At 46.1% G+C, this 24,202-nt stretch overlaps 1 protein-coding gene across 1 annotated transcript in view; it reads left to right on the top strand.

The window, feature by feature from the left end:
- The window catches only part of ORC5 (origin recognition complex subunit 5), a 154,218-nt gene that overhangs the window by 28,083 nt on the left and 101,933 nt on the right, over positions 1-24,202 (top strand). The window contains exons 8-11 of the mRNA XM_065415829.1: positions 9,287-9,335; positions 10,474-10,564; positions 16,745-16,797; positions 20,236-20,348. Of these exons, the coding sequence (XP_065271901.1) occupies positions 9,287-9,335; positions 10,474-10,564; positions 16,745-16,797; positions 20,236-20,348 (306 nt within the window). The remainder of the gene's footprint in view (positions 1-9,286; positions 9,336-10,473; positions 10,565-16,744; positions 16,798-20,235; positions 20,349-24,202) is intronic.

The following is a 24,202-nucleotide window of genomic DNA, read 5'->3' as shown; positions in this document are numbered from 1 at the left end:
ATTTAGCGCCGTTACATCGAATTAACCCTGCACCCGTCCACACCACGAAGCTATTTAGTTCGACATAGAGCTCTCTTAAATTCGACTTCTGTACTCCTCCAAAACGAGAGGAGTAGTGCTAAATTCGAAATGGCCATATCGAATTAGGCTAGGTGTGGATGGAAATCGACGGTAATAGCTCCGGGAGCTATCCCACAGTGCACCACTCTGTTGACGCTCTGGACAGCAGTCCGAGCTCGGATGCTCTGATCAGCCACACAGGAAAAGCCCCGGGAAAATTTGAATTCCTTTTCCTGTCTGGGCAGTTTGAATCTCATTCCCTGTTTGGACAGCGTGGCGAGCTCAGCAGCACTGGCAACGATGCAGAGCTCTCCAGCCAAGATGGCCGTGCAATCTAATAGAAGGAGGGCCCCAGCATGGACTGATCGGGAAGTCTTGGATCTCATCGCTGTGTGGGGCGATGAGTCCGTGCTTTCAGAGCTGCGCTCCAAAAGACGGAATGCAAAGATCTACGAGAAGATCTCTAAAGCCATGGCAGAGAGAGGATACAGCCGGGATGCAACGCAGTGCCGCGTGAAAATCAAGGAGCTGAGACAAGGCTACCAAAAAACCAAAGAGGCAAACGGACGCTCTGGATCCCATCCCCACACATCCCGTTTCTACGAGGCACTGCATTCCATCCTAGGTGCGGCCGCCACCACTACCCCACCACTGACCGTGGACTCTGAGGATGGGATATTGTCCGCGGCAGGTTCCTCGTCGGACATGTTAGCGGACGGGGAAGATGAAGAAGGAGATGAGGAGGAAGAGGCAGTCGACAGCGCTGGCACCGCTGATTTCCCCGACAGCCAGGATCTCTTCATCACCCTTACCGAGATCCCCTACCAACCGTCCCCATCCCTTACCCCGGAGACAGAATCAGGGGAAGGATCAAGCAGTAAGTGCTTTAAATATCTAAACATTTATTTTTACAAGAACTGAAATATTTATAATATTAACAATGGCTGTTTCTTAAAGTGCTTAAATATGTAAACAATTATCTGCAAAAAAACTGGAATATTTACAATAGTAACAAAGGGTATTTCATGATTTGTCTGCCTTAGGCTCTTCACAATTTAGTCCCAAGTATTTAAAATTTTTTTTACAATGTCCGGTAACTCATGATTATGCTGCCCAAGACGCTCCACTCTTTAGTCCCAGTGCACCTACGCGAAAATCCGGTCAATATGGCCGGGGATGGAGGCGAAATCCTCATAGGAGAACTTCTCGTAGGTCTCATGAAGGTACATTTCCAGCCTGTTCATCAGGTTCCTGGGTAGGGCGATCTTATTGGGCCCTCCGTGGTAGGACACGTTACCGCGCCACGACACCATCAGATACTCTGGTATCATTGCCCTGCAGAGCATAGCGGCAAACGGCCCTGGTTTCTGAAGGCTTTCTCGAAACATCCTTTCCCTCTGGGACTCCGAGATCCTCAGCAGGGTGATGTCGCTCATTATGCCCTGCTTTGAATTAGGGAGGGGAATGTTAGTATTGGGACTGCTTTACAGCCACGCGGTGGAGGGAGAGGGGCAGCATACAGGGATCTTTCCCTGCAACAGCCGCGAGGGGGTGGGACAGGGGCATAGTTCATGCTGTCCTGATTGCTGGCAGCAGAGACTGGCATTGCTTTCAATGTGAAAGGAGGCCAGTGCTACTAGTACAGTTTTAAGCAGCCAGAAGTCTACGGCTTACCATGATTGCACGCTACAGAAGTTCAGGTGTCCTGCCACGCTTCTCAGATAACTGCAAGACCACTGCAGGACCCCAGGCACTGAAGGCGAGGGCCGAAAATTCGACCTTGTCCTGAGTGCGCATGTGAGAGGTGCAGTGCATGGTCTTGTTCACAGAGAAAGACTAGGTTCTTTGTACACAACTTCATTTATCTGTCTCAGGAATTCACTCCATTTTTCCCATTCACACAGACACATCTGCGACTGTCTCCCAACCCAGCCTGTCAGCACACTCCCAGAGGCTAGCGCAGATTAGGAGGAGGAAGAAGAAGACGCGGGAGGACATGTTCTCAGAACTAATGAGCTGCTCCCGAGCCCAGGCAGCCAGCAGACACAGTGAAGGGAGAACTTGTCCCAAATGCACCGAGCAGTCATGGAACGGGAGGAGAGGTGGCGTCAGGAGGACCAGCAGGCTACTGAAAAGCTGCTTGGACTTCTGAGGGAGCAAACGGACACGCTCCGGCGCCTTGTGGATGTTCTGCAAGACCGGAGGCAGGAGGACAGAGCCCCGCTGCAGTCTCTCTCTAACCGCCCTCCCCCGCCACCAAGTCCCACACCCCCCTCACCCAAAGTACAAAGAAGGAGGGGCGGAAAGGGCCGTTAAAACTTTCAGTCAACCCCTGCAGACTGCTCTAGCACTAGAAGGCTCTCATTCCCCAAAATTTGAAAAGTCCTTTCCTACACACCTCACAGAAGCCCCCGTGCAAGTTTCAACCCCCACGTTTCATGTCTGGTTCATAATAAAATATTCGTTTCTGTTAATTACTGTTTCCATGATTTTATTTTGGAGGAGAGTCTGTCTGAACGAGGGGAAGGGGCATGGTAATTGGTCAGGACAGTCACCTTTACCAGGGTACAGAGGCGGGGTCAGGTCCAGGATCAGGACACATACCCAGTGCAGTGACTAGTGACCCTGTTCAATCTGGGAGGTGGTTTTCATGTTCGGGGGGGGGGGGGGGGAGTTGCTCTGTGACTTTGTGGCGGGGGAGGGCAGTTACAGATCTAATGCATCACAGAGCCCCGCAGCAGGGGAGCTGTAACCCTCCTCCCCCTGCCAGACAGTCACATAGCTGACACATACACGCTGTCCCGCCCAGGAGGGCTGGCAGGCTCTGTTGAAACAACCAGTCCACCACTGCGGAACCCGTCATTCCTGGAGTTTAGAAGCATCATTTGCATCACAACACTAAACCCGCACCCCGCCACAGTCTGCGTCCCAGGTTTAAAACATTCCCGCGAAAACAGTAATAAAGACAACGGTGTTCATTAACAAAACAGAACAGATTTTATTTTTTGGGAAGGGGGTGAAGGGGGTATGTAACTGGAGAGGATAGTCAATGGTAACTGGGTAAAGAAACGGTGGCAAGTTCAGGTTCTGAGTCCACAAACTTAAAATTCACTGGTGACCCTGCTCAGTCTGGAAACTGTCTTTCAAAGCCTCCCGGATGCACAGTGCGTCCCGCTGGGCTCTTCTAATCTCCCGGCTGTCTGGCTGGGAGTAATCAGCAGCCAGGCGATTTGCCTCAACCTCCCACCCCGCCATAAAGGTCTCCCCCTTGCTCTCACAGAGATTGTGGAGCACACAGCAAGCTGCAATAACAATGGGGATATTGGTTTCGCTGAGATCACAGCGAGTCAGTAAGCTTCTTCATCTCCCCTTGAGACGGCCAAAAGCACACTCCACCACCATTCTGCACTTGCTGAGCCGGTAGTTGAACAGTTCTTTTTCTGTGTCCAGGGCGCCAGTATAGGGCTTCATGAGCCAGGGCATTAGCGGGTATGCTGGGTCCCCGAGGATCACTGTAGGCATCTCCACATCCCCAAGAGTTATTTTGTGGTCCGGGAAGTAAATACCTTCCTGCAGCCGTCTAAACAGACCAGAGTTCCTGAACACGCGAGCGTCATGAACCTTGCCCGGCCATCCGACGTTGATGTTAGTAAAACGTCCCTTATGGTCCACCAGTGCTTGCAGCACCATTGAAAAGTAGCCCTTTCGGTTGATGTACTGGCTGGCCTGGTGGTCCGGTCCCAGGATAGGGATGTGAGTCCCATCTATAGCCCCACCGCAGTTTGGGAATCCCATCGCGGCGAAGCCATCTATGATGGCCTGCGCGTTTCCCAGGGTCACTACCTTTGACAGCAGTACCTTCATGATTGCCTTGGCTACTTGCATGACAACAACCCCAACGGTAGATTTGCCGACGCCAAACTGGTTCGCGACTGACCGGTAGCTGTCCGGCGTTGCAAGCTTCCAGAGGGCTATGGCCACTCGCTTCTGGACAGTCAGGGCTGCTCGCATCCGGGTGTCCTTGCGCTTCAGGGCAGGGGACAGCAACTCACAAAGTTCGAGGAAAGTCCCCTTCCGCATGCGAAAGTTTCGCAGCCACTGGGATTCATCCCAGACCTGAAGCACTATGCGGTCCCACCAGTCCGTGCTTGTTTCACGGGCCCAGAATCGCCGTTCCACAGTATCCACAAGACCCATTGCCACCGTGATGTCCTCGGCACTGGGTGTCGTGGTTTCAGACAGGCGTGTGCTACTCTCGGAGTTCAGGTCCTCACCCCGGTGCCGTAGCCTCCTCGCCTGATTTCTCTCTATCTGCCTCAGTGAAAGGTCGATGATGAGCTGCGATGCGTTGACAACGGCCACAACTGCAGCGATGGTCGCAGCGGGATCCATGCTCGCAGTGCTGTGGCGTCCGCGCTGTCACTGACCAGAAAATTGCGCAAACTGATTTCCCGCCGGCGCTTTCAGGGAGGGAGGGCGGGAGTGACGGTTGGATGACGACAGTTACCCAAAACCACCCTCGACACATTTTTTTACCCAGAAGGCAATGGCGGCTCGACCCAGAATTCCAATGGGCAGCGGGGACTGCGGGAACTGTGGGATAGCTGCCCACAGTGCACCGCTTCCAATGTCGACGCTTGCCCCGTTAGTGTTGACTGACAAAGTCGAATTACTGTCCTTAGTGTGGACACACACGTTCGACTTTGTAATATCGATTCCACATATTCGATTTAACTAAAATCGAACTACTCTCCTAGTGTAGACATACCCTTAGTAAACTATTGTGTACTATGTATGTTTCACTGATAAAATTGAAGACTCAGCAAGACAAAATGCAGAAGATTCATGCTAGAGCGTAAAGTCAAGTTAGAAGCTGTCTTTTTCTTAAGAATACATAAATAAAAATTAGCATAAAGGATTTGTCATTATGCTCTTTTCAGTTCTCATCATGTTACATATAATGACGATAAATTACATGTGTATGTTCCCTTTAAAAAAGAAAAACCTACTACCCTGTTCACAAGATTGTTAAATGGGCTGTTCAAAGATTGGCTTTTCACTGTAATATTAGAGTATGAAGCCACTTAATGTGTTTATTTTTTTTACTTTCTGATGTATTAAGTTTAAATAAGCATATGAAACACACATGCACACTGTATTTAAACATTACTTAGTATGTTAAGTGGTGGGTTTTTATTGACACCTAGACACTTTATGGATGGCACCTAATAAGTTATTTTCCTGGTCATCAAGCTAGATATGTAAGTCTTGGTGAGTGGGAGTAGGAAATCAGTGGGAGCAACAAAATAGTCAAGATACAACACCAGCATACACAGGATCTTGCTGAAAATATAATTTTTCTGTTAGTTTTGATAACCATACGCTGCAATTTTGAATGCACCAGAGAAAAATAATCCAGGGTATCTTTAATGTTTGTTCTCTTGCATCCTATTAAAAAGGTGCAGCATACTGAAAATAAATGTTAAGCAGTGCAAACACTTGCGGTACAGTCATTTAATTATTCTGTAAAAATTACCATAACTTAGAAGTAAAAGTGACCAATAGTGCACAAACAAGGCTGGCTAAGAAGAAAGAAGAGTCATGTGAAAATAGGAGTAGAACTGCCTCACATACTACCCAGCTAGTTTCCCTAGAACTAGGTATGTCCAGCAGTCTGTACAATGTTTTTCCTCTTCTTCCCTACGAATTTGGAGACAGGCTAGACCTGTGATCTTGTGCTGTTACTGAAGTTTTTATTCCTAATTCTCTACCTCTCAGTGCAACAAACTGCAGGATACAGGCTTCTTTTTGTAGCAGCCTTTTTTCCCTTAAAAATCCACTTAGATTTGTGTTAATTTTAGATTAGAGCCTGAGCCTGGCTGACTCTCTGAAACCTTAAGTTCCGTGTGTGTGATATCTCTCCAGGGCTTGAGAGAAGGAGTGTATGGCTTGAGTCAACTTCCCTTTCTCCATAGGAAAAAGAGGGATAGTTGATAGGGAGAAGAGAGGAAATGGGGAGGCCAAGAAACATTCCACTTGTGTGGCACTCAAACAGCCCCATGGCAATGGGGCAGACTTCCTGCTCTGCCAGGAGCCCCAGCAGCAGCACCAGAGCTAAACTTTATAGGTAAAAAGTGTAAAAGTAGATGCAGTATGCTTGAAAGGATTTGCTATAGTAGTTGGGTCATTCAAGTTTGAGGGGCCCAGTCCTGCAGACGTATGTTCTTGAGCAATGGTCCCCAAACTGTGGGGCACCCCCCCCCCAGAGGGGCACAGAGGAAGATTCAGGGGGGCATGGCAGGGCCCAGGCCAGCCCCCACGGATGGTGGGGAGGGAGTACCACCCAGCCCCATTTGGCCCCCTGCCGCAGCTCGGCCCTCATTCCCTCTCTGCTCCCAGGCCAGCTCTGCCTCTAGCCCCAGTTCCTCCCGCATCCTCAGTTCCACCCCCTGCTCCACCAACAGCCCAAGCTCCTGTACTGAGGAAGCCTTGGCTGTGCAGTAATGGATGGGGGGAGCACAGACAGATTCCATTCAGTGGCAGATTAATAATTTTGCTGCCCCTAGGCCGGGAAATAATTGCTGCCCCGACTGCGCCCTTTTCCCACCCCCATTCCAACCCCCTCCCCAAAGTCTCCGCCCCCTCCCTTCCCCTATTGGATCCTTTCTCCAAATCCCTGGCCCCGCCTCTTCCCCCAGCGCGTGGCGTTCCCCCTCCCTCCCTCTCTGCCCTGCGAAACAGCTGTTTCGCGGCACAAGCGCTGAGAGGGGAGAGAAACAGGACGCCGTGGTGCGCTTGCAGAGGAGGCGGAGGTGAGCTGGAGCAGGGGGGCGGGGCGCAGAGGGGAGCTTCCGCCCCTGAAAATTTGCTGCCCTAGGCCTTGTCGGCCTAGGCAATAATACGGCGCTGATTCCATTACTGGTAAGCAGGGTGCATGACAAGAAAAGTTTGGGTACCACTGTTCTTGAGTAACTTTGCTAATGGGAGTAGTCCCGAAGTCATCAACTGGTCTACTCAATGTGAATAAAGATACTGTCTGTAAGGGTTTCAGGACCCAATCTTACAGGCTTTCGTATGTGAAAGGTCTTTTGTATGGCATTTGTTGATGTAGATTAGTATAAATATTTTATAAGTTTCTGAACTACTCTACATATAATAGAATTTAGATTAATGTATGCTACTTTTTACTGCTGTAAATTTGTATATGATTTTATGTATCACTGTAAATATGGTTTTGAAGCTGTATTGAAATCAATATGTGGCTGTCTAGGTATTACTGTAAATGCTGCATAGCTGCACAGAGCTTTCTAAAGATATGGGGGCAAAGTCATTAGTTGGGAAGGTTGCTGTATTACAAAATTCTAAGTAAGCGTCACAGGGTCCACTTGCCACAAATGGCACCACCTGCTGGCCATCCTGGGGATTAGCTCTGCCAGCTTGCACTCTCCCTCCAGAATGGTTTTCTCCCACCTTGTCTCACTCTGCTGCCCTACTCACTCCTGGGTCTGCAGCTTCCTCTGTGTGGCTTGGCCCTCTGGCCAGGCCACTAACATCCTCCCCTTCTGGGGAATTCAGTCTTTCCAGACCTGCTGTCTGACTGGTGTCTCCAATGCCCTAGCCCCGGGGGGCAAACTTTTTGGCCTGAGAGCCGCATCGGGTTTCGGAAATTGTATGGAGGATCGGTTAGGGGAGGCTGTGCCTCCCCAAACAGCCAGGCATGGACCACCCCCTATCCCCCCCTGCTTCTTGCCCCCTGACAACCCCCCCCCCGGGGCCCCTGCCCCATCCAACCCTTCCTGTTCCCTGATGAGCCCCCCCCCAGACCCCTGCCCCTCCATATACCCCTGCTCCCTGTCCCCTGACCGCCCCCAGAACCCCTGCCCCTGACTGCCCCCTGCCGCCCCATCCAACCCCCTTCCTTCCTGACTGGCCCCCGGGACCCCTGTACCCATTCAAACCCCCCTGTTCCTTGCCCTGTGACTGCCCCGCCCTCTATCAACACCCCCACACCCTGACCACCACCCCGAACTCCCTTGCCTTCTATCCAACCCCCCCCCGTTCCCTATTCCCTTATTGCGCTGCCTGGAGCACCGGTGGCTGGCGGTGCTACAACCCCGCCGCCCAGCTGAAGCCAGCTACGCCACTGCGCAGCACAGAGCACCGGGTCAGGCAGCAGCTCTGCAGCTGCGCTGCCTGGCCGCCCAGAGCATTGCGCCGGTGGCGTGGTGCGCTGAGGCTGTGGGGCAGGGGGCTAGCCAGGATGTGGCCCACAGGCCGTTGTTTGCCCACCTCTGTCCTAGCCACTCCCCGGTGGCTGGTAGGAGAAGCCAGGCCCACACTTAACACTGGGTTCCAGCCCCAGAACCCTTTAACAATCAGCAACAGTCCTACCTCTTGCTGTTTTTCTAGGCTTCTTCCTGCATTTCTAGCTGGCTGGCTTGCACTTGCACTTGCCCCCTCCTGGGGAGTGACTGCAGCAGCTCCCCTTTCTGCAGCCAGCTACCAGGCTTTATACAGGCGAGCCTGTCCTTAATTAGCTGCCTGCAGCCTAAATAGCTGATTGGGCCTACCTGGCTTAATTCAGCTCTTGCAGGGCTAGTGTGGGGAGTCCACCCCATCACAATTAGTAAATATCCAACTTCATAGGGTTATCCAAATTGGAAAAAGTATTTATTAGATGCCTAGGTAGAGTAGAACAAATAATTTTCATCTTAAGCAAAAATAGTTTATTTGAAAGTGGAAGAAGGGTTTCTGAAAATTGATTTTTATCATTTCTTCTCTGTATTTGCATGTAAATATAATGTATTATTGAACATATTTGCAGCACTGATGAAACTGAGTTTTAACAAAAAAAGGGTGAAGGAAATAAAGTTGTCTTCAGTAAGTTACTTTCTGCACTACTGGTTTAAAAAGATACAGTTGCTGTATTGAAAGTTAGTTGTGTGTTTTTTTTTTTGTTTTTGTTTTTATCAATATATAGTGAAAAGATTTTGTGGAAGTTTGTCTGCTTTTGTTGTGAATGTCATCCTTATGTTTGTATACGTGGATATTACACTGTGAAACATTATGACCTAAGTCAGAGTGAAAACCTTGGAAGCAAAATGCCATAATTAGTAGTTGAAACATATTTTTATTCACTTTACATCACCCAGATGTGTGTTAGATGCTGTACAGTATAGACTGACCATGTCTAATACATTGTCAATTTTTCTGTCTTTTTCTGCAGGCTGCACTAAATTTTACTAAATATTGTGAGCCAGTAGTCAGAGGAGAAGGTAAGTGCTTTTCTTTTCTATTAGGCTGTCTCTACGTTACAAGCACTGCAGCAACACTGCTGTAGTGTAGACACTTGCTACAGCAATGGAAGAGGTTTTTCCCATCTTTGTAGTAAATCCACCCCCTCGAGAGGTTGTAGCTAGACAGAAGAATTCTTTAATCAGCATAGCAGTGTGTATGTCAGGGCTTAGGCCAGCTTAACTATGTCTCTCGTGGTGTACATTTTTTACACCAGTGAGTGACGTAGCTAGGTGTAGACCAGACCTGAGTAGCAGTCCGCATTTGAAACAGTGGGGCTCAACCTGTGCCTCTTCTGGAGTGCCTGGCTTTGATCCACTTTCCATTCACTCTGCCAATCCAGCAGTGTTGCTTTTACCGTCTAATACGGCTTCCGTATGAGGAGAGAGTAAGAAGACTGGAACAGGGTTAAAAAAAGAGCTAGATAAATTAATGTAGCATAGGTCCATCAATGGCTATTAGCCAGGATGGGCAGGGATGGTGTGCTCGCCTCTGTTTGTCAGAAGCTGGGAATGGGCGACAGAAGATGGATCACTAGGTGAATACCTGTTCTGTTTGTTCCCTCTGGGGCACCTGGCATTGGCCAGTGTCAGAAGACAGGATACTGTGCTAGATGGACCTTTGGTCTGACCCACTATGACTGTTCCTATGTTATAATGTTTTAATGCACACATTTGGACTGTAGCAGAAGCAGACTAACAAGCTTTTAGTCAGTGTTTTATTGGAGATGAGACGGAATCTGCTGCTAAGCACTTTCCCCTCCTCTAACAGCTGCTCCCTCCTATACAACTTCTCCCCATACCTCAGCAGCTGAGAAGGGAAGGGAGAAACTACCTTCCCTCTGAGGCCTAGGAGTGGAGAGTGAAAACAGCTCTTCTGTTACTTTGTGATACTCCATGACTAACCACCGTGCAACATCCTTGCCTTACAGTGTGGTGTTTACATCAGTAGAAGATAATTCTGTATCCTGGTAATGCAAATATTTCAGAATGTCAGGATGTCACACTGATTATTTTGTGTGTCTGACTCTATTCAGCTATTCAATTGAATTCCACTCTTCTATAGGTTAAACACTTTTTCAGAATTTACACTAACAAAGCTGATTTTTGCTCTATGCAGCCAATGAACGTGACACACGTCGACTCTGGAAAAATATTGAATCTCATTTGAAGAAAGCAATGCAGACTGTTTATCTCCGGGAAATATCCAGGTAAGTGTTCCTTTTTATTTTTAGCCATGCGCCTCTCAAAAGCCTTACTTAAAATGTCATATATGTGGTGAGTAGTATTTCTTCCTGCCAGATTGACTCTTCCTTTTTCTTTTAACATCAGTTTCTTTGCAGCCATAAAATACTACAACTATTTTTACTAGTATGTCTCAGATAGGAAAATACAAACAAGTGTTCACAGTGTGTTTTTACGAGACCTTATGAAACTATTAAGTTAATGTGTGAAGTAGATTTTAAGGCAAAAAGCATATAAAACTATTTATTAACTAGACACTGAAGCAGTCCTCCGCCAATGGAGATGTGATTGGTCCTTCTCCAATGCTCAGGCAAACAGGTGGACTTTGCATCATGCCTGGAAAGTCAACAACAATTCAGACTGTAGGGGGAGGGCAGTCTAAAGGAGAGGGCCCCTTATGGATAATGTTCTGTCAGCAGCTCCTCCCTTTTATAACAAAGGTCAGACATGGGTAAGGTGTTTCTGCTATCATTGGATGTGTTAGGTATGACTCAAGTGTCCTCTCTTGTTCTATAGTCTTTAATTTTTGGTATACTTAATGGGTAGGTTTTTTCAGTGTTGGGGTTTTATTATTGATTTACATTTTAATTTACAAAAATGAAACCCTCTTTTAAACATGCTTATAATCCAATAAATCCCATAATTCGATTTGGTAGGAGATAGAGAAAAAAGTATAGGGTGCTTTTCAATAATTCATAACCTCTTAAACATGGAAATCATCACCATAATATATGAGGATAACTGAACTTGTCTTCTCTTTTAAAAATTGCCTCTGAAGTTCCACACTGTATCATTCATCTCTTACTATGCAAACCTCAGAATTCTTTAAGGTACTATAAATATGAGAGGCAACACACAAGCTCCTCAAAACCATCTTATTGGGGCAAGGTTTATAAATCCACTGCACCATCATTGACCCATAGTTCCTTTCTTTCCTTCACCTCCTGCTTTTATGGAACAAAAACCTTCTTCTCTTCATGGGATTATTTTATTTTTAAATAGCATTAAGAATGTATAGGTGGGTGGGTGGTGGTGAATTAAATTCTTGATCAGCTTTTTATTTGGGACATGGGAATACCAGGGTACAACATACATGAGAATGACACATTAGGTGGTGCTGGTGCGGGAGTGGAACTATATATGAAAGAAAGCATAGAGTCAAATAGAGAAACTCTTAAATGAATCAAACTGTACCTTAGAATGTCTATGGATAGAAATTCCATGCTTGAATGATAAGAGTATAGCAATAGGAAAATACTACCGACCACCTGACCAGGATGGTGATAGTGATTGTGAAATGCTCCAGGAGATTAGAGAGGTAGAAAACTCAATCATAATGGGGGATATCCGCAGTCCCTCAGTATAGGATTCTGAGATGAAGTTTTTAGACACCATTAATGACTGCTTCTTGAAGCAGTTATTTCTGGAACCCACAAGGGGAGAGGTAATTCTTGATTTAGTCCTAAGTGGAGCACAGGATCTGGTCCAAGAGGTGAATATAGCTGAACCACTTGGTAATAGCGACCAGAATATAATTAAATTTAACATCCTTGTGGGAGGGAAAATACCAAGGAATAGCACCACAGTAGCATTTAACTTTGGAAAGGGGAACTACACACAAATGAGGAAGGTAGTTAAATGGAAATTATTATGTACAGTCACAAGAGTGAAATGCCTGCAGGCTGCATGGAAACTTTTTAAAAGCATCATAATAGAGGCTCAAATTAAATGTATACCCCCACATTAAAAAACATAGTAAGAGGACCAAAAATTGCCACCATAGCTAAACAACAAAGTAAAAGAAGTGGTTAGAGGCAAAAAGGCATCCTTTAAAAACTGGAAGCTAAATCCTTTTCGGGGACCATTCTCACAAGGGTCTCTTAAGACAGGAAGTACAATCTCTTGCAGTCTTTGTGGTGATTGAATCAGTTCCACTGGATTTTATCAGGGGAGGGTTCTACTCCAGGTACTGTACTACTTGGGTTCCCAAGACGAGGAGGATGGAGACTGATTTTAGATCTCAGGACTTTGAACAGCTTCATCCTCTCTGTGATTCAGGTTAGTGACCCTGGAAGTGATCATTCTCTCTTTGGATCTCTGGGGGTTGGTCTGTCTCTCTCTCTCTCTCAACCTTCAAGATAAATACTTTCATATAGCTGTGCACCCTTCTCTCACATGTTTCCTGCAGTTCATTCTCGGCAAAGACTACTACCAATACTGCATCCGACCACCAATACAGCATCCTACCCTAGGTCTTTCAACTGCTCCAAGGGTCTTTAAAAGTGCCCTTGGCGGTAGCAACTCATCTTTGTCAGATGGGAATAATAGTCTCTCCCTACTTGGACGATGCACTCCTTTCTCGAGGTGCAGTCAGTAACCAACAGGACCCTGTCTCTTTCCCACTCCTTGGGCCTCTGCCATTCTGGACACCATTACAGCCAAAGCATATTTGCCCATGGAGAGATTTGCTATAATGTCCAGCCTCATTTCCACAATACATCAGACCCGCAAACCACAGTGAGAGTTTGCCTTCAACTCCTGGCCACATAGCAGCCTGTATATCCATAACATCCCTTGCAAGACTACACTCCTATTGTCTTCAGGTTTGGCTATGCACATACCTCAGAGGGTCATCAGCTTCTTCAATAGGTGGAAGGAGCCTCAAAAGATCTGCTTTGGGAGTTCCATTTTCATGTCCGCCCCCCACAAAGATCATCTCTATAGATGCCTCCCTAATAGGCTGGGGCACCCATTTCCAGGACTTCACAGCTCAATGGCGACCTCTCTCCATATCAACATTTTAGAATTCAGTGCAGTCCATTACACTTGCCATCACTTCCTACCCAACATCAGGGCCACTCAGAGTAATGCTGGGCAGCAGGTCTGCAATGTATTTCAAAAATCACCAAGGAAGAGCAATATCCCAGTCCTTAGGCACAGAATTAATAAAACTATGGAATTGGGGTACATATCCCACCGCATAGAGATTTTAGTGATCTATCTGCTGGGACCGTAGAACACTTTAGCAGACTTCCTGAGCAGGAAGTGGGAACTGAGTGACATAGTATTTCAGAAGATCTGTCTCACCTAGGGTTCCCCAGAGAGAGATCTTTGTGACACTGTCAATGTAGAGTACTGACACTTCTGTTCAAGGGGAAGGCACAGTCACAGCTTGTTGGGAGATGCCCTCCTTACCCCCTTGGCCTCACATGTCACTCTATGTTTATCCCTCAGCACCGTTGTTTCTCAAGGTCCTAAATAAGTCCACACAAGAGAAAGTGGTGGCCATCATCATAGTGCCATCATGGCCAAGGCAGGTATCTGATTTGCCTGTCCCTGTGACCACCTCTTCATCTTCCTCTGGCAGCAGATCTCCTCACCCAGCAGTCAGGCACTGTGACCCACCTCCGTGCCTGGCTCCTAGATGGATCTCTAGCGTACAACAGGACTGTTCTTCAGAAGACCAAATGATACGGCTTAATAGTGGAAACCCTATGTGCAGAAATGAAGATGTTTTCAAGCCTGGTGTACCCATCAATCTGTACCTCCTCTTGAGTCTCTCATGCATGTTCTCAATTACCTATAATATAATAAAATAATAATAATAATATATGGAGATATCCTATCTCCTAGAACTGGAAGGGACCCCGAAAGGTCATCGAGTCCAGTCCCCTGCCTTCACTAGCAGGATCAAGTACTGATTTTGCCCCAGATCCCTAAGTGGCCCCCTCAAGGATTGAACTCTCAACCTTGGGTTTATCAGGCCAATGCTCAAACCACTGAGCTATCCCTCCCCCTAAATTTAAAACCCCAGGCTTATCACTGAGCTCAGTTCAGGTTCACCTGGCTGCCATTACAGCTTTTCACTCCTCCCTCGAGGTTTTCAGGCTTTTCTCACCCAACCATTGCAAGATTCATTAAGGCTCTGTTTAACTTTGACCTATTTATGAAGAACCTGCTGCACAGGGACTTCAGCTTAGTCCTGAACTCTCTGAGAAACGCCCCCATTTGAACGTACAGGGAATTGTACCCTTCTTCATTTGTCCTTTTAAGACCTCATTCCTCACAGCCATCACCTCAATGAGAAAGGTAGGGGAACTCAGAGCACTTAAGGCTGACCCACCTTACACTGTTCTATGGCAGTAAGGTGATGTTACGTCCTCATTGCTGTCTTCTGCCTAAAGCTTCATCAGAATTCCACATTAATCAGGGCATTCATCTACCAGTGTATTACCCCAAGCCTTGATCTTTGAGAGAACAAGGGAGTATCCATATGCTGGATACACAAAAATGTACCTTGGCAGGATTAAGCCCCTTGGCTTTTTCTAGACTATTTTTTTTATTTCCATAGCAGAAAGAATGAAAGGGCAAAGATTGAAAACAGATTTCAGGATGCATCCTCACCTGTAACAAAGCCTCAAAGGTGCGTCCTCCACCTAGGGAGATTGCCTATTCCACCAGGGCTCAGTCTCCCTATCTGGTCTTACTGAAGAACATACTCATCTTGGACATTTGCAAAGCTGTCACCTGGTCTTCAGTACGTTTTCTCAACACTGTGCTCTTGTCTGTACATCAGCCCTAGAAGTGGCCTTTGGCGAAGCTCTTCTTTGGCTCATACTGAATCCACCTCCTCAGCACCCTTCCCCCTCAGTTGGGGTACTCCTTGGGAATCTGCTGACATGGAGCACCCATAGGAGCAATAACTTGAAGGAGGAGAGGTTACTTACCTTGTACAGTAACTGGAGTTCTTCGAGATGTTTTGTCCGTATGGGTGCTCTACTACCCACCCTCCTTCCCCTCAGCTTCAGAGTCGTTAAGAGCACAAGAAAGGCCATATTGGATCAGACCAATGGTCTATCTAGCCCAGTATCCTGTTTTCCGACAGTGGACAATGCCAGATGCTTCAGAGGGAATGAACAGAACAGGGCAATTATCAAGTGATCCATCCATTTTTGTCCCAGCTTCCGGCGGTTAGAGGCTTAGGAAACCCAGAGCATAGGGTTGCATTTGTGACCATCTTGGCTAATAGCCACTAGTGGATCTATCTTCCAGGGACTTATCTAATTCTTTTTTGAACCCGGTTATACTTTTGGCCCTCACAACATCCCCTGGCAACGAGTTCCACAGATTGACTGTGTGGCGTGTGAAGTAGTATTTCCTTTTGTTTAAAACAAACCTGCTGCCTGTTAATTTCATTGTGTGACCCCCTAGTTCTTGTGTTATGTGAAGGATTAAATACACTTCCTTATTCACTTTCTCCACACCATTCATGATTTTATAGACCTCTCTCATATCCCCTCTTAGTCGTCTCTTTTCCAAGCTGAAAAGTCCTAGTCTTTTTACTCCCTACTCATGTGGAAGCTGTTCCATCCCCCTAATCATTTTTGTTGCCCCTCTTTTTGTACCTTTTCCAATTCTAATGTATCTTTTTTTGAGATGGGCGATCAGTACTGCACGCAGTATTCAAGGTGTGGGTGTACCATTTAATACCAGGCATTCAAGTTTACCCATCTTAGTATTTAGACTTAGAGCATTTTATATACAAACACTTATAACATTTTTCACTTTTTAGCTGTCTGCCATTATGTGATGTAATTGAATGGGACTCTTTTTCATTTGACTGTTTCTCTTCAGTTCCTACCTGTACTCTATCAACTTCATTCCTATCTTGTTTACTAGGATATAGAGAATTGCCATTAATAGATACTTCCCTAAGAGATGTCTCCATCCGAACTATGTGTTCCTTTGCACCTGTTGGCTTTCCCTCAGCCCTTACTTTAAAAACTCTTCTACAACCTTCTTAATTTTACATGTCAGCAATCTGGTTCCATTTTGGTTTAGGTGGAGCCAATCCTTCCTGTATAGACTCCTCCTTTCCCATTCTGTATAGACTGTGTTTGAGAAGGAACCAAAGTGGTGGCAACCCTCTCCCACCCTATATATCTTGTACCAGAGCACAAGGATGCATAGGGCACAGGTCTGGACCCGCTCACAAAATCTTGGTTCATGAGTCCATGGATCCTGATGTGGAGGACCCATAGGGACAAAACATCTTAAACGCCAGTTACTCTACAAGGTAAGTAACTTCTCTTTTCATTTGGCTATGACAGGTGTTTAAAGAAAGAATACCTATCTTTCTTTTTTAGCTCACAGTGGGAGAGAATACAGCAGGATGATGGAGAACCTGGGCACTTGAAAGGTATCAAATAGATGCAATAATTCTAAATAGTAGTAGTTATGGTAGCAGTTATTTAGTGATGTGATTGCTGATCCCTAACAAACACTTGAATGGAATGACTTTACTGAGGCCTAGATTGTACCTCCTTCCTTGGTGCAGTACATGCCTGGATGTTGAGTCTGGGCATGAGGGGGAAATAAACCACTACTCCTATGTGCAGAAGGGTGGGGAGTAGGCTGATCTACGACTCTCCACTAGCTCTGTGCATGACCAGCAGAGATGACTGTATCTGAAGGGAAGTACGCTGCCCCTGGTAATGGGCTGACACAGCATATACCAGAGCAAAACAGGAGCCCTGGCCAAAGTGTTGCTGAGAGAGGTATGTGAATCATGACAGTCACAATTCCTTTCTTCTGCTGCCTCTGGAGTAGTGCAGCTCTGTGCCACCACCCCTTACGCAGAATTGAGAGTCAAGTCTTAATCTGCTCTTTAGTTTTCAGTGACTCTTCAGGGAAGATTAACATAAGAACAGCCATACTGGGTCAGACCAAAGGTCTGTCTAGCCCAGTATCTTGTCTTCTGACAGTGGGCAATGCCCGATGCTTCAGAGGGAATTAACAGAACAGGTAATCATCAAGTGATCCATTCCCAGCTTCTGGCAAACGGAAGCTAGGAGATTACTAAAACGTCTTCTTTGAAAAGTCCCTCTGCCATTCAGCAGTAGATTCTTGCCCAGTTCTGAATTTTTGGACCATCTTTTCCCCCTAGTCTCCACCATGGTAAGACTCTTCTTTTGATAGATGCAGTATGTTCTGACTGCCTGTCAAAGCTGTGGTGATAGTCTATAGATAATGTGGTAGTGATCAGAGTGTGATTCAGACCTTTACTTTTTAAACAAATTTGTTACTTTTGCAGTGTGTCTGGTCAAGGGAAATAGAATCATAGGGTTATTCCTAAACCTCCTATTTTTCCCAAATGAGAGCAATACACTTATTCCTGATTAGCTCAAAAAAGAGAGATTTTGCTTAGTTACTTTCAGGATACTTTAAGCTCATGCTCTAGGGGAAATGGTTTTGTAGGTAAATAACATTTCTGACATTAGCATTGTTCTTAAAGAGAAATTAATATGTAATAAACTGTACTGTGGATGTAATTAAACAAACAATTATTCAATGCATAATGCTAATCCCAGCAGGTCAGAAAGATGGAGTAGGAACACAGGCATTTCAGTATTCATCTCAGTTGCGTACAAGCAGGAGTTTCTTTTATCTGGGATTGCATTTTTTAATTAAAATGCTGTACAAATAAAACAGCTACTTGACTGTTAGTAGAAGCTAAAAAAAAATATGCCGTGCTTTCATGACTACCTGAAAGGAAATTTGTAAATAACCCTTCTCAAGTGCTCCACAATTATATTGTGAACTCTGAAATTTACACTAACTTTTAAACATGTTCCACTGGTTTGATCCTTATTTGTTAGAAGTATGAAGATTAAACCTGCATCTTTTATTTATTTGAGCATTGACAGGTATATGCTTGGTGTTGTACAAAGCACAGAAGACAAGCTATATAGGGCAGGGAACAATCTAGATGAAAAGACAAAACTGAGCAGTCACAAAATAGACCCTCTAAGAAACTGACCTCTCCAGCCAACAGAGAAGATAAGGTAGCTTGAGCTGCTGGTCATACACATTTTAAATAAAAAAAATTACAGTGACTGGAGGAAAGTGGGGAAAGAGAAAAGTGTAGAAATGGAAGGGTGAAAGGAAGGAGGAAAGATACATCATGGAATACCCTTGGTTATGTAAGGTATATGTAAAATTGCAAAATGCATGTATAGTAGACTAGACCAAATGAATCAGGCTGAGTGTTTTGGAAACCTTTTCCCTTCAATCATAAATAAAATTAAAAAACCAAAATGTCCAGAAGCTGAGCTGCAGCTGAGAAACCAGCCACAGCCTGGGTGTTGATGTGTGTTCAAAGATGCAATTTGACTCCCTAGTCGGAGTCTGGCTCATTGTGGAGCTGGTCCCTTGAACAGTTTATAGCAGCCTTTAGGTCAAATCTCAATTGGGAAGCGGACAGTTTGGTTAGCTAGTGTGGATATGGCAAAATTATCAAACTGTCTTAAACCAGATTGGCCTGAAAATGTTTAAAAATGCAAGGGTTGTTTTTTTAAAACCAGTTCAACAAATGAAGATCCCAGCTCAGATTTCATCAATGATCTGGGAACCACTATCTTCTTCTTAGTAGGGGTATTTGTCACAGTTCAGGGTAACTGGACCTGTATTCCCCCATCATGATCCAGCAAGGGCACCCCCTCTACACTTCCGGCTCTTAAGCCATCACCTGTCTTGGGTGGAGACCTGTGACTGTCTTCCTCATGACCAGGGTACTTCCAGACTGCACAGCTCCTTGCCTATACTGTCACCTCCAACAAATTCAGGCTGCCTAAGCCGATCTGCTTTGCTTTGCTGTTCTGTTCAGAGACAGTAAAGAATGTAATTGCCCACTGTTAAACTACCACACAGCTCTTTGTAAGTAAGCACATTTATTCTTAAGGTGAAAGCATTACAGAGAAAACATTAAAAACAATTAAAAAAAAAAACCCTACACGCATGCTAATAAGCTTACCAGAGATCATCCCCTGACTCCAACAAGGGCTCTGGCTGGTGAACAGTCCTTTAAACCCGACCCAGGGGTTTTCCTCTTGTTACAGGTCATTATTTCTTTTGCCCAGAACAAGAACACTTACTCTTATGGGGCCTCAGTAGGCCAAAGTCCTTCCAGTCCTTCCCTAAGGATCCCCGCAACCATGGACCACAGATCCTGTCCACTTGCTGAATCAGAAAGACGGCTCTAAGTCAGTTTAAATTCAGGCTGTTATCCAAAAATCCTTTCTGTGCCTGCTGGTTCCTGGAGAATCCAGTTTGAACCAGTATATATGAGTCTTTCTCCAGGTGGTGGTAACTCTCTGGAAGTGTTACAACCTGAGTAAATTTGCCTAATCATCACCCACTGTCCCTGGAGGGCCGTTGTCCCTGTCCTCCATAGAATTACGTACAAACCCTGTCCTACAATGATACATACATTCAATAAAGTTTCCCCTGGATATTGCAGGAAATTGTCATCTGTTGCTGTATATATTTAATCTTTGTATTACCATAATGCCTGGGAGCTCTAGGGCAGTCCACCAGCAAACTGAGTGCTGGTTTTGTTTTGTTTCAGGGGTGACCTATGCATGCCACATTGTCCCACAGCACTGCCTGCTTTACTCTTGGGATATCCAGATTGTAGCAAATATCCATCTCTGCTTACTTGCAGGAATGGAGCAGGCAGAGAAGAGGAATGCTGCAATGTGTTTGCCCTTGAGAACCAGAACAAAACTTACTAGTCTAATTTTAAACCTCTCGCGGTTAGAATGCTCCCTCAGTGACTCATAAACTGTTTGTTTTATAGGACTTTCTGCACATGCTCACGTAGAACTTCCTTATTACTCCAAATTCCTTCTAATAGCTGCTTACCTTGCCTCCTACAATCCTGCCAGGACAGATAAGAGGTTCTTCCTTAAGGTAACTATATTTTTTTCTTACTGCTATATGCTGGAGTCGTGCATACTTCTTCACTCAGGTCAGAACTCCTTTAGGTCATTCACTTTCAGCTCTCTTTTGTATCTTATTTATTTGATTTGAACAAAACTGTGACTTTGGATCACATATTGTGGTATGTTGACAATTGTCACCTCATTACTGATGTTTAATATGAAAAATGAACTGTTTTGATCATTAAAATATGCATAATATTTATCTAGCACTATTGTGTTGCATGGCATTTGTAAGGCGACATAGTTCCCTTCCCTGAAGTATTTGTGATCCTGCAAATCAATGCGCTGGTGTGTACTATTATTCACAGTTTGAATCCCATGGAAGAGAGCAAAATTCCATGTGGGTCTAAAGGGTTTGCACTAGTATATCTGTCTGGAAAATAGAGGCCTTAATTTGATAAAATACAGGCGGCGGAGGAGAGGAAAAGGTTGCAACAAAAAGCAAAGTGAGCAGTTATGCTTACCATTTATATTAGTAGCAGTGAGGGTTTTTATATTGTAAAATGTGTAGGTGTTGTAGGCAAGGATAAGAAATGGGAGAGACTGAGAACACTTAGGGATAGAAGCTTGCTAATTCTTTAAGAAATCTCTATTTTTTTTTTCTCAGTCTCAAAACCTATAAATATACTGTAGCTTAAAATATGGACATGTACTGGAGTCCTTAATGATAATATACTAATTAAGTAATTAACTTGGACATGGTGTTCATTTTTATGGTGGTTATATGTCCCTATAATGAAAACTAGATGTTTCACATTGGTCTGTATCATTTTGTATGTACTTCAGAAGAGGAGAGAATTATTTGTAATGATAACTTACAGATATGTGTATATAGCCAAATATTTCATTTCTAACATTTGGCAAGAGAAATATCACTGGAAGAACTCATTTGCTGAATAATGACTCCACTGTTTTAACTTCTGATTTCATGCTGACTTCTCTCTCTCCTCAGGATCTAAATTTAACTGTGGGAAATGAGTCAACAAAAGCATTTATTTTATTTATATATACATAAAAAAGCAAGGAAATTGAGTGGTGAAAAGATATAGCTTTATGTATCCCCTTCATTGTAGCATGTCTGAAATCAGGCTCCAGTCCTTCAGTCCCTGTGCATGGGCATACTACTGTTCCTCTTCAGTGCAGTGAAATGCATAGTTGGGACATGCGCCTCAAAGACCTTCGAAGTGTGAGGCCATGTAATAAATTTCATGGCTTTTTAATTAGGCAAGTTAAATATCTTGACAAGCATTGATAAAGTATGTGTAGAGGGGCAGACTCACCCCTTCAGCGCCTCCTGCTGGTCTTTTCTGGGAATTAGCTCTTCCAGCGTCCTGGAGCGCCCCCTGCAGGCCGGTGATCTGCCTGTCCTCTGGCCCCCATGTCCCTCCTGGACCCCGGTGCCCTTTTATCTGGGGTGCTGCCCCCTGGCAGTACACCCCTCAGTACTAGGGTCTCCCCTCCCCAGGGAACCCCCACCCACTATCCCTATCTCGCTTCAGAATAAGGCCACTGCCAGTCACCAACTAGCCCCCGCTCCCTGGGGCAGACTGCAGTATAGGCCACTCATCACCGGCAAGGTTGGGTTTGGACCTAATGCCTTGGCCTACCCCTGGGCTGCCCTCTGCAACCCCCAGTACCCCTTGGCCTCCTACTAGGCTGCAGCCTGGGGCTATCCAGGCTGGAGCTCCTCAGCCTTTCCCCAGCCCTGCTCCACCCAGGTACTCTGTCTTAGCTCCCTGCAGCCAGGCCCTTCTCTCTCTGAGTGCAGAGAGAAACTGTTGAGCTCCTGGCTCCCAGCCTTTTTATACAGGCCAGCTGTGGCCTGATTGGGGCATGGCCCAGCTTTTAGAGCTGCAGCCCTCTGCCAGGGCTGTTTTAAGCCCTTCCAGGCAGGAGCGGGGTAACCACCCCGCTACAGTATGAATAATCACCATTTCTACCACAAGTATTGCCTGAGAGCACTTAATCAGGTGTTAAGGCCAAGTTCACAAATTACCAATATCTCAAAAGCCAGAACAAATAGCACTTTGGGAGAAGCTTTCTAATCCTGTGTCTGTGTCTCCTAGGAGCTGTAGAAGGAGAACTTATTGTTGTTGGAGTTCTAATGAGATCTGGTGGGATTTGGGCAAACAACTTTATATTGGAGTCATTAACCAAAGTCTCATAATCAGTGAAATAGGTGTGAACCAAAGGAATCTTGTTGAACCATTAACCTAAAGGCAATACTACTATTTTTAAAATAGTTACCACTGAAGACAAATTGAGGTAATGTTGCAAATTAAAAGCAGCAGAATGTTGACAAACAATTACAACAACAAAATAATAAATCTACAGGGATGTCATGAGTTGAAAGAAATTCCAGTACAATGTAACATAAGAGATTCTAAGGGAAAAATTGCAAAACATTTTAAGTGCCCTTTTGAAAAAGGATAACAGTTGACAGGAAGTCACCGTTTTGTGCAAAGTAGGACTGAAAGAAAAAATAGTCTTGTTCTATAGCATACCATATTGAAAATCTGCTTAGAATTTATTTTAAGAAGTGTGTACATGTGTATTTTATACTTTATACTAATGCTAAAAAGGATGCCTATCTATGTACTGTGAGCAGCCTTGACATAATTTAAAAATACATTACAAATAAGATTTTAATGTAACTGTTAAACTGCAGCAGTATAATTCATGTAACCCATCACCCACAATCCAGGTAATTTAAAAACTCCAATTATCTTTCCCTTACCCCTCCAACAATTCCTTATTTCTTCCTCAGCCCCTGTGCTTTGCCCTTCCTTGATCCAATCCTTTCTCCCACAACACAATCCTTCTAGATCAGGGGTCTCAAACTCAAATGACCAGGAGGGCCACATGAGGACTAGTTCATTGGCCCGAGGGCCGCATCACTGACATCCCCCCCTCGCTGCCCCCGGCCCTGCCTCCACTCCACCCCTTCCATGAGGCCCTGCCCCTGCCCCGCCTCTTCCCACCCCTTCCCTGCCCCCATTCCGACCCCTTCCCCGAAGTCCCCACCCCAACACCGCCCCCTCCCTGCCCCCAGAGGGCGCAGGAGAGGTGTGGTGGGGGCTCAGGGCAGGGAGTTGGGGTGCAGGAGGGAGTGTGGGGTGTGGCAGAGGGTTGGGGCTCAGGGCAGGGGGCTCAGGGCAGGGGGTTGGGGGTGCAGAAGGGGTGTGGGATGCAGCAGGGGGCTCAGGGCAGGGGATTGGGGTGCAGGCAGGGGGCTCAGGGCAGGGAGTTGGGGGGCGAGGTGCAGGAGGGCTTTGGGCTCCGGGGTGGCAGTGGCACACACCGGGGCCAGGGCAGGCTGCCTGCCTGCCCTGGCCCCAGCCCCGCACCGCTCTGCTCAGCAGCTGGAACCACGTCCCTGCGGCCCCTGGCGGGGGGGAACCACGCAGGGCTTGGCGCGCTGCTTGCCGTTCCTCCGGGTACCACCCCCGAAGCTCCCATTGGCCGCGGTTCCCAGTTCCTGGCCAATGGGGGCTGCGGGGGGGGGGGGGGGCGGTGCCTGGAAACCAGGGCAACACACGGAGCCCTCTGCTCTCTTCCCCCCCCCCCCCCGCAGGGCTCGAGAGGGGCAATCCTGCGGCTGTAGTTTGCCCACCCCTGGCCTGGAGGTAGGCTGGGGGGCGCGCGGGCCACAGGAAATAGCCCCGCGGGCCGTGTGTTTGAGACCCCTGTTCTAGATGAATCTTATCTGCTCACAGGGCATCAGTTACTTTCTTTATTCCAATTACATTGTTACCTGTCTACCCCTGACATGACCTTCACATCCTGTATCTTGGCTTCTTTTTGACACTTTACTGCTTTATT

Source organism: Emys orbicularis, chromosome 1 (genome assembly GCF_028017835.1).
Source record: "Emys orbicularis isolate rEmyOrb1 chromosome 1, rEmyOrb1.hap1, whole genome shotgun sequence".
Lineage (NCBI taxonomy): Eukaryota > Metazoa > Chordata > Testudines > Emydidae > Emys > Emys orbicularis.
This window is presented reverse-complemented; position numbering and strand designations above follow the sequence as displayed.